This window comes from Odontomachus brunneus, unplaced genomic scaffold (genome assembly GCF_010583005.1).
Source record: "Odontomachus brunneus isolate Ranch 3 - 2012 unplaced genomic scaffold, Obru_v1 Obru_scaffold_155, whole genome shotgun sequence".
In the NCBI taxonomy this organism is placed as follows: domain Eukaryota; kingdom Metazoa; phylum Arthropoda; class Insecta; order Hymenoptera; family Formicidae; genus Odontomachus; species Odontomachus brunneus.
In genome coordinates, this window is record NW_022639605.1 from 317,736 (window position 1) to 329,563 (window position 11,828).

An 11,828-nucleotide genomic window follows, 5' to 3' on the forward strand; every position below is an offset into this window, starting at 1 on the left:
AAAAAGAGAGAGATAGAGAGAGAGAGAGAGAGAGAGAGAGAGAGAGAGAGAGAGAGAGAGAGAGGAAGATACTTTATAATAACTATTTTATAATTTCATAATAGTTATTAACGAAATGAAACGTCTTATTGTCTCGAAACCTTCTATTGTTCTCGTTCGGCTGACGAATGTTAGTGCTCTCGTATGAGCGAAATGCCATGCCTGTTATTAATTTAATTTAAAAGAAAATTTAATTATTGCTGCATTAATACAGCTTCATAAAAATGAGTAGATGCATTAAAATATTAATTTATTATTGATCCATCAGAGTAAAGCTTGAATTTGATAACAGTACGAGTCGCATTAATCTCACGTATTTACTTTCGCTATAAGCGCGCGCTAACACTTCCCAGAGTCTATTAATAGAAGTTATACCAACGAAATTAAGAAAATGACTATACAAATATAATCTAAAGAGGTGTAAACGAAAAGTCAGACAGTTTCAAAGCTATCTTTTCTGTCAAGCTACTTTTATATAATTAGAAAGTAAAATTAAAAAAAAATAAATTTAGAAAATAATTAGAAAATAAAATTTCCATTGAGTGAGCACGAAAGCAATAGAAGATTAATATATTAAAAAAAGTTACACTAACGAAATTAAGAAAACTATCATACAAATATAATTTAAAAGATTGTAAATGAAAAGTCAGGAAGTTTTAAAGTCAATTGTTACAGCCATCATTATATAATTAGAAAATGAAATTTCAACTGAGCATTCGCCTTATATGAGGGTAATGGAGGATTAAGTATTGTCCAATATTTTAGAAATTGATTTTTGAGGTCATTTTATGAAGGAAAAGGGCCAATAGGAATAGTTCCAAGGGCCTTGTTCCAGTGATACAAGGTGTTAAAAATTCTATATATTAAAACGTAAACATCTCCTAAACTAATTCCTAACTACTAAAATCTACTACGAATATTCGTTTTGTAGTTAAACAAATAATAAAATTTTACACAAATTTTGATTACGTCTACTGACGTACAAATCCGGGGCTATATTATTACTACTAAATTCTATTACTACATTGTTTTCTTTTAAAACGGCGATTATCGATTAAAAATTAAAGTAATATCGTGCTTATTTAATGACTCGAGTTTAAAAAAGAAACCTTCGTTTAGGAGTTATTGAGAAAAAATGATACTTTTATAAAAATTTTACATAAAATAATCTAAAGAATATAGAAATGTTCTCATATTGCATTAGTAAAAAGATGAAAATATCCCCGACAGTCTTGAAATTATTATAAAAAAGATTTACAACAATCCCGATGTCACCTCTTATTTCTTACTTCAAATATATGTACGAATTCAGTATATACGTACGTAAATATTCGTACATTCAGAAAGTCTGTGGCAGCTTCAGTTGGGTTTGTACTTATGAGTAATATTGTTAATCCTAAGCACACAGCTAATCTTAAAAACACAATTTTAATAGGATAAAAGTATTAACATTCGGATAGAAGTATTAACGCTATTCCGTCGTTATTCTAAGTTTTGCCTTATTACTGTGACCACATAAGACCACATTAGGAAATGTCGGCAAGAAAATTCGGGGTGAAAAGAGATAAAAGGGAAGAAGGGGAAGAGAGAGAGGGATATTGTTTAAAAAGTACCAAAGGCAAATTTGCATAGTTACGGCCGCAGACTCGGCGCGACAGAGATGGTCTCTTATTGCCACTGTAACGAAGTTGAAACGGGTAAACGAGGGGTGGGAGGAGGGGGAGGGAGAGGGACAGAGAGCGTGAGAAAAAAAGAGAGAAAGCGTAGAATTCCACAATCGCGTTTGCAAAAACTAATCCGAGGTGGAACACGTAAAATGATATTTCGTTCGTCCTTTTTCCACCCTCTGCCCTGCCGCCACCAAAAAAAATTTAATTAACCTTTACGGGAGGATTTTTGCAACGTTCCCGTATTACCAACGTAATAGTACACTTAAAGGCGTACCAATACTATCTCTCTTATTTTACGACATATAAAACTTCCATTTCGTCGCGAGTAGATATTATTGCACACAGGCATGCGTCAAGTGCGAAGTGTCAGCTGCGCAGTGATATATGGCACGCGTAAGAAAATTCTATTTCGAATAAAACGAGAAGCTGATTCGTCATATTTATTCCTTCAGTCACTTTTCAATTTTCATTGCTTGGTATTCCTTCGTCCTCTCTCTTCCCCTCCCTTTCTCTCTGTCAACGTGGTCGCGTTTCAAAGGGAAAAACTTTATTAAAGCGAGTCCGACTCGAAATTGGCTGGAAGACGACGCGCGATGCTGTGGAGATTCTATTTAACTACAGAATTCATCGTGGATTATGTAATATACTAAACGTCCGAGAATTCTATCTGCTTTAGGTCTAATTTATTCGTCGTGCGTCTCTAAACATTTGCAATGCTAACCTGATTAAGCTGTAAAACTCGTGTAATAGCGAAACTCTCCGGGAGCGCGTCGTCTCTTTGCGATCCAGTATTGATAGTTCCGAGAACGCTTCCTCATTACTCGGCACGTATCGTATGAGATTTTAATAAGCCAAGTTGCGAGCCAAGGAAGCGCCTCCACAGAGAGGCGACCGCCGCAAATCCCGAGACTCCGTAGGCACTCGCGTTTAATTAGAAGCCACGCGAAAGATTTTCAGAAAAGTAATTTCCTCGGATCGCAACGGGCGGTTCCTTTCGGACCGTAAATCCCCTATAAGATTTATCTCTTCTCTTATTCGAGATTCGAATGATGTATCTTTTTACCGTGGCGAGTTTCAGCTTCATCCTTTCTCTTGTACGCTTCATAATTACGGAGAGAAGCGATAATAAAATAAGATCTGGCAATAAAATAAATATAAATTCATTTTTCGAGGGCGTTTGTATCGCCGCATTTCAAGCTGTCATTTTGAAGATGCATCCTGACGAAACGGGAAACATTCCAAGCGCGCGTTCATTTGCTGCGCCAATTGTGACGACCAAGATTCAATGAATGCGCGGATTCATTATTTGAAATACGATTTTATATCAATCCAACGTACCCAACCCTTTGACTGTTAATACGATCTGGCGTATACGCGTTCGTTAATTATTCACCGCCGCTATCGCGCTTGCTCGACCTCTACATACACGATGAGCGGCGTAATCCATCGACCAATATTGATTGCAGCCGCGGTTCACTCAAATATATTAACTGTTTCGCGAATGCACCATTAAGTAACAGCTCCAGCTAATTTTTTCTGCACAACACGAACGCATTAAGCTTACGCGGTGATACACACTGACGATGAAATATTTCTAGATCGAACAGTCATTACCTGAGTAGGAAATTAACCTCATGTTTAGCCACAAGTAATAAATTTATGTGTAACATCGTTATTAGTTAATGATGTAATATTTACTTCTCTTAATGTGATTGTATAACTAAATTAACTAATTAGTAAGAAAGATAGGCTAGCAAGAGTCGAAGAGATAAATCATATAGAGGATTGACTGATGGACACGATAATATAAATCTAGAGAGAGGCTAAAAGAGTTCAACAATTAGCTAATTGCTCAAAAGTTAACTAATGGCTAGATATAAGAAATTACACAGTTATAAATGAAAAATCATAATAATTTGTCAGGCAATAACGCGATGCTTTTGTTTTCTTAAAACTTTTATGAAATACCCTAGAAATATCATACTAAGAATCATTGATAATTACTTATTATCCAGTATTTTTAATACTGAAAATAAGTAATTATCAATAATTCTTAGTATGATATTTCTATAAGGGTAATACAACTTTAAATTTAACTTGTTACTCAATTCCAAGATGTTATGACATATAAATAATATATTGATAGTATAATATGGTATAGTCGTAGATTATATATTTTAGAAGAATTTAAGACTACTTATCATATTATATAATGACTACGCACAGAAAAATATTTAGCATTTTTAACTACATGTTATTTGTTTAAGTATTTCATAAATTTATATAGTCGCAAATCTATTATAAATTTATCACAAGCATCAAATTTATTCAAAATATAATTTAAATTTAAATAAATTTAACATTTCAGAATTAAGAATATTATTAGGTGCACAAATTAATTCGGTCTCTTTTTGGGGAAATTGAGTTTTTATTTACAAAAAAATAATAAATATATCAATATTCGAAATATTCACCATCATTTTCTAATACTTTTCTCCACTTATCGGATAACTGACGAATTCTCTCTTGAAAAATAAATGACGACCTTGAATCGATGAAATTATCGATACATTTTCGGACCTCTTTTACATTTTTAAAGTGTGAATCAGCTAGGTGGTATTGGAACGATAGGAATAGTTGATAATCCAAAGCTAAGTCCGATGAATAAGTCGCATGAGGGAGAACTTCCCAGCCTAACAAATAGAATCCTCCATTCTTTTTGCAACGTGCAATTGAGTGTTATCATGCTGTAAGATGACTTGCGTTCCATAACCAATAAACGGTTTTTTCCTCACTATTTCGTCGCTCAAACGAATGAGTTGTTGATAATACTCAATTAATTGTTTGACCAGGTTGCAGCAATTCACGCGCCTTTCATATCCTATCAAATAAAATATAATAAAACTTTTTAGATCAATATTGGGTTTTATGGTCGATGTCGACGATTAACCAAGATCAACCCACGATTTTATTCTTTTAGGATTGTCGTACAAAACCCACTTTTCATCGCTATTAATGGTTTTAAAAATCTCTTATTTTGTATTTTTTGCTTTGCACTTTTTTATTGCCGTATCGAACCTCCTTTGCTTGCTCTCCTCGTGCTGAGCTCGTATGGAATCCATCGGCCTAATTTTAGAATTTTTTCCAGCTTATGTAAGCGAACGAAAATTGATTGACGGATTACTCTTAATTGTAACACAAACTCATCTTGAGTCTGAACGAGATTTTCATTCAATAATTGCTCAAACTTCTCGTCTTCAAATTTTTGCGACGTGCCGGAATGTTGTTCATCAATAAGACAGAAATTACTATTCTGAAACTTTTGCTGCCACTTTTTACAAGTTTTATGTGTTACAGCACTTTTCTTCAAAGTTGAGCAAATTATATTTGCAATCTCGGCAGCATTTTTTAAACTGGAAAGCAAAAAGAATGCAGTAACTGATATACTGCTTGTCGGATGCCATCATGTTACTGTTTTGTAAGGTTATGTTGTCAACTTCGCCAGGTTGTATAATGCATTTGAAACATTAGACTGGCATTTCAAAACTCACTAAACAGCGAGCAGATATTTGAATTTAAAGCGGTGTTATAATTGATTAAAGATAAAAATTAATTTGCGCGCCTAATATGTATTTTATACTAATATGTATGTATATACTACTTGAGCAGTTACCCGAGCAAAAATATATCTAGTAGAGCAGATTTCAAAACTAATAACTAGATAGTAATGATTAGATAAGTTTTCTAGCCGGTCACTAGCTCGTGACTGGCTAAATATTCTTACTCAGTCTTTTGAATGTCAGGACTGTCTAGAACTACACCAATTATATAAATAGTGGCTAGATGGAAAATATTACACAGTAACGAGATAGAAAATCATCGGTAAATCCTGAATAGAAATTGGATATCAGAACTGTGTAGTAACTATCCCAATTACATAGACAGTAGTTAGACAAATAAAATTATACAGTAACGAGATAGAAAATCATCGGTAAATCCTGAATAGAAATTGGATATCAGAACTGTGTAGTAACTATCCCAATTACATAGACAGTAGTTAGACAAATAAAATTATACAGTAACGAGATAGAAAATCATCGGTAAATCCTGAATAGAAATTGGATATCAGAACTGTGTAGTAACTATCCCAATTACATAGACAGTAGTTAGACAAATAAAATTATACAGTAACGAGATAGAAAATCATCGGTAACTCTTGAATAGAAATTGGACGTCAGAACTATCTAGTACTTACACCAATTACATAAACAGTGACTAGACGAAAAGGATTACACAGTAACGAGATACAAAATCATCGATATATCCTGAGTAGAGATTGGACATCAGAACTGTTTTGACATCTAATTTTCATTCTGGATTTACAGTACATTGCTAGACAGTTACTAGACAGCGTTTTATATTCAATTTCTATTCAGGATTTACTGAATCTTTCATCTCGTCACAGTGTAATTTTTTTTATCTAGAAATTAGGTAAAACGGCGTTGAGTAAACCATATATAGCTAATATAAAACGTTTACTACCGACTATAGTAGTGGTCTAGCAGGTAAAGTACCAGACTCAAGAGCCAGAGGCTTTTCAGGTTCAAGTCCCGAAGTATAAAATGAATTTTTTCAATAGAATGGAAATAATACGTAATGAAGAAGAATTACAAGAAACTTAACTCCATTGGATCACTTCTCCTAAAGAGAGATATATATATATATATAAACAAAAAACCTGTCTAGCTACTAGACATCCATGATACAGAAATTCTATGAAATCCATGATAAGAAAACTGAAGATAAGAAATCTAAAGATTATTAGGTATTCCTGATATAGAGAAAAAGGGAAATTATTGAAGAAAAATAATTTTTTCTATCTATATTTTTTGCTATCTACTGTCTAGTGCAGGCTAGAAAGTTACAAGTTATTTTTTTGTATCTAGCTACTAGCTAATTTTTCTAGTACAACCATTAGGAGAAGTGAGTGTTACATTCCCAGCTAGTAGCTAGCAAGTACTACTAGCTAGTAATGAGGTAAGACCTAACTTTTTTGTGTCATTACTAGACAATCACTAGATTCAATTTTTGCTCGGGTACATATTAATTAGCCAAGTGGCTAATTAATTAGAATGGTCGCTATAGGTTTGACATAGACCCAATGCATTGTGCTGCTAGGATAATAATATGCTTTTTAAAATTTGAACGGTGCGACTATAAAAGAAACGAAAAATACTACAAACAACTATAGACAATTCTGTATCAAAATATTTTATTGACATTTTTTGTCTCAAAGTTGGGTGTGGGCTATTTTTAAAAAATTTTGTAATTTTGAATTAAATTTAAAATTACAAATGAAATTATTGTTATTATAAATAATTATAAATAAAAGTCTATCACTTTCAGTATACAAAAATTAACTTTTTTAAAAATTCAAGTGCCAAATTCATATAAATTAAAATAAAAGGATAAACTGATATGTTTATAAAGTGACATTTATGATCGATTGTCATTTATCACATTTATCACATTTGTAAAATATTTCGAAAACTTTCCATTTGTTATAACAATCAATAAGCAAATAATAAAACTAACGTGACATGCAAGCTTACTTTTTCCATAATTTTATCACGTTAATTTTAGTATCGATTGTATCGATTGTTGAGTAAAGGAAAGCTTTGAGAATATTACAAATGTACTTAAGGGGACTGGAAGGTCAGATTACCTGAAAATCGTGCTTGTTCTTTCACAATTTTTTATGACAAACTGAATGAATATGCGAAAATGTTATTTTGACGTATATTTATACAACATAAAGAGAAGAAAAATATAATTTTAATGATCAAATACTCTGAATATAAATGTATGATACGTACAGTTGAAATATATTTCGTTTTTCTTTTCAAGATCGTCATTTTGCAATAATATTTTGACTCTCGGTGGTTCAATTAAGCTGAATTTTAGGTAGAAAATTTCCATAAGCTTATCGTTATCGTGTGAACTACTATAATAAAAATTGAGTAAAAATTAACAAAATTGCAAATATCTTGATGGAATATTATTAAATTTACAGTTCTTTTATAGTAAAAAAATTAATATTTTAAAATTAAATATTTTCACGAGTTTGTCAGTTCACATCATAACGACAAGCTTACGAAATTTTCTAAACTTTTATAAAGTATTTGGCAAGATAACTTTTCAACTGTTTCGTGCAGGTTACAATTTGCAATAACAAAAGGTAAAAATATATTTTTTTTACGTAAAGAAATCAAGCTTAAATTTTTTTAATGGCACAATGCACTTCTTTTATATTATTATAGAAGACTTTAAGATGAATTTAACACACTATTACAAATGTCATTTTTATTAACAATAATAGTAAAATAATAAAAAAACTTTAACTTATGGAAGTAAATGTTCAAGTTACTTGTCACCTTGCTGCAACATAAAATTCTGCTCTTTTTAACAAATTACTGTGCATAGTAATTATTATGCTATTTGAATTTAAATTTACATAAGCTATAATTATTTTTTCTGAAAAATCTTGAACGTTATTAATTGGTGTTTATATACAAGAGCTTGCAGGTATCTCCATAAGAAAAAAATCCATCAGAGATAAATCTGGAGAACGAGGCGGTCATTGAATTGGTCCATGTTCATTTATAATATGAGGTTTCCTGAAGATAATTTTAGATTATTCGTGCATTATAGGCTAAGTAACCGTAAAATAATGCTATATATTTAATTATATATTAAATATTAACAAAAGTGACGTTCGTGATAGTGCATTAAATTCATTTTAAAGTCCTTTACAATGTTATGTGTGCACTTTTAAAAAAATTAAAGGTGACCTTGATTTCTTTATGAAAAAAAATTTTTTACTTTTTGTTATTGCAAATTGTATATAAATTTATACGAAACAATTGAAAATTCATCTTGCAACCTTAAACCGTTGGAAGTGTCTGAAAAAAAATTGTGCGGGTGGTTACGCTGAATACCTTGTATAATTCTAGAAATCTGCAATCGTATATACATATAAGGATCTTAAAGTAGCTTAAACAGGATGTCTCTAAGACGTCTTAGGTTCTTGGCTCCTCATTTTGATTTATGACATTAGACAAGATAATGAGGAAATGTAGGTTAAAAATGACGGCTGCATGTCAAGTTAATTTTACGGTTCTGACGTCATATATCAAGAGGCAAGGATTCTGGCGAAGATCCTGGCGAGGAGCCAGGAACTTTAAAACAATGTCTGAAAAACTTCTTACATTGGGACATGAGACGTTATAAAGACTTTTTTCTTACAATTTCATAAAATGTCTTTAAAATGCCATAATGTTTTTTGTTTGAGTAACTTTTTAATAAAATCGATAAATTATGTTTTTATTCGAGTATATAATCGAAAAGATATACAAAAGAGGTCAGTACATGCCAACGTGAGCAGTGGTGGAGTTATTATTATTATTTGGCGATAAATAAAAACGACTTATCGCTAGGGCACTTTGTAATAAACACAACTCGAACGTAATTTGCAGAAAACAGTCGAAACGAGCCGTTGGAGAGGAGAACGACGAGCCAATGCCGGAGGAAGACGTTGCGCATCATATTCCCATGGCGGTTGTACTCCCACAATTGCCCTATCTCACCGAAATTTACCTCAACTTCGGTATGATCTACATGAACGACGGTTTCGAATGGCGGGACTTTGAGTGAGTGGAAAGTTTAGCGAGCAGCGAGGATAAAGAGGACTAAAGCGAACGTTTGATAAGACGAGATTTAATCGCGCGAGCAGGTTCTCCGTGGAAGATTGCGTGAGTCTTGGGGAAGGAATTAAAGCCAGCCCGAAGTTGAGAAAATTCAGCTTAACCCGCAGCAGCTTGGACCGGCCGCGAGTCGCTACGATTCTTCAAGGAATGGCATCAAACCGTAACGTTAGTTGGAGAATTGTCTCTCCTTCTTTCTCGCTCTCTTTCTCTTTGTCTAATATAAATCAGGATTAGGCGTTTTACATGTTTACATTTACACGTAGACAATGTAAACTATGAGATTTCATTTATGTAGACACTGAGTAATCTATAGATGTTGTTTAAACAACATATGACTTTTACTCAACTTTTACAAAAATTGATTAAGAAAAGTCTATATTTTTATTTAATTTTTAGAATCCTGGTGTAAATTTATAAATATTGCTTCCTAAATAAGAGTCCACAGAATTTTGAGAGAATTTTACAGTAAAATACGATAAATACGAACAGTAATTTACGATAAATTTTATAACAGAGATTTTGTTACAAATAGATAGGAATAGACCGACATTTTGCAGTAACTGAGTTCTTTTATTTTATATGTGTTTCTCTTATATTTTAGGAACGAAATGTGTTATTAAAAAAATGTTCTATGCTCCTAGCAAAATTTATTATGTTCCTTAACTGATAGGAACCAAAAGCAAATCCTGATTTGATTTTGGAAGTCTTACGCGACAAGTGCGTGAAACACCGTTCTGTGTGCGTAGTTTTATGCCCACACATGCAAATATATATAATGCATCGCTTACAAACGATATATTTCGTCGGAAAATGTTTGTTAAAGTCGTCCTTGGATAATTAGCAAGGGATATACAGAACAGGATTTTATCATTTTTAAGCCCTTAAAAATTTATAATAAAGTAAAATATCGTATTGCACTTTCCTTGTAATACTCACTTAAATAAATTTAGTTTATAAATAAATTTTGTTTTTATATCGATCTTTTCTTTCTAAAAAAGTATTCTATACAACTTTGCATACGATTCTTGTAGACGATTCTGTTAATTACAAATATTACAATTAATTTACATCAGAATTCAAAAGATTAAGTAAATCCTGATATAAATTTTTATTTAATAAGAGTGTTCACAGAATTTTCTAGTTACATTCTTATCTCTTCAGAATTAAATCTACCAATCTATCAACAATTAAATGAAAATTTCATGCAATTTATTTTCAAACATTACATTTTTATAATTAATACCTAAAATTTTAATAATAAATATCTAACAGATACTGACACTATCATAATTTAATTATTTTCTTATACTCTCATATTTTATATTATGTTTTAATATAATTTGCAATATCTTACATAGTTTATATTATTTACATAAAAAAACCGTGTATACATCACATAGGCAAACAATCCGCATAAATGTAATCTTGAAATCTACGGTACAACCTTGGTATAAATTCGAGGAATCCGTGTTATTCTTATCGATCGAATACAATTAAAATTGCAAAACAATTAAGAGAGTGGTGTTTGTCAAGTGGTTAATTGGAAATCGTTTCTGTTAAATTTTACTCGCTCCGACGTTTTCTTTTTTTTTGTCGCGTCGCGAGTTCCATTTATTTCGGTCAGCGCGTTATATTCTCAATTATCTCGGGTGCAGGTCGAAGAATTGGATCTGTCACATTGCAAGTTGATGGACACCGGCGCGCACGCAGTGGGTGAGTTTCTGTCAATGCATCAAAAGTTGAAGAGTCTACGTTTGGCGAACAACAACATAGGACCTACAGGATTAGCCGGCCTTATTCATGGAATACTCAAGTCAGAGACGAGCTGCCTGAAAAATTTGGATCTCAGACTCAATCCTCTGCAAGACGAAGGAGCTAATCACGTATGTGCCCGTAAGTACTATTTTTGACGTGTGAAGAAGTCGAACCGTTTTTATCACATCGAAAGAATAGTTTTAAAATGAAAATGTACGCAATTTGTCAAAAAGTTGAAATGGCTGGAAATCTTAAACTTCGAAACTTGCATTACTTCGAAACTCGATCAGATATCTTGTTTATCAAAAAAGCATTCAACCTGTCTTTATCGATAACTTCGCAAAACTGACGGATTTATGAAAGTGTTTAGAGATTTCCTGAAAATTTTCCAAGTAGAAATGTACTAGTTTTATACAGGTTGTATAAAAAAAGTCGAGACCCCGGGATATCTCGAAAACTATGTTTTATAAAAAAATGTTTTAGATAAAAGTTATAGGGTTTAAAAAGATTTATTTACTGATTTTGAATGGCCAATGTCAGGACAAGAGAGAGAGAGAGAGGGAGAGAGAGAGAGAGACAGAGAGAGAGAGAGAGAGAG

General features: G+C 32.2%; 2 protein-coding genes across 4 annotated transcripts in view; one reads left to right on the forward strand and one right to left on the reverse strand.

Annotated features, from left to right (window-relative positions):
• The window catches only part of LOC116850782 (Kv channel-interacting protein 1), a 218,057-nt gene that overhangs the window by 50,590 nt on the left and 155,639 nt on the right, over positions 1-11,828 (reverse strand). The gene's annotated exons all lie outside the window — the stretch shown is intronic.
• LOC116850781 (dynein regulatory complex subunit 5-like) overlaps positions 1-11,828 on the forward strand; it is a 68,810-nt gene that overhangs the window by 11,335 nt on the left and 45,647 nt on the right. Inside the window, exons 4-6 of the mRNA XM_032829428.1 lie at positions 9,245-9,418; positions 9,502-9,640; positions 11,131-11,368. Of these exons, the coding sequence (XP_032685319.1) occupies positions 9,245-9,418; positions 9,502-9,640; positions 11,131-11,368 (551 nt within the window). The remainder of the gene's footprint in view (positions 1-9,244; positions 9,419-9,501; positions 9,641-11,130; positions 11,369-11,828) is intronic.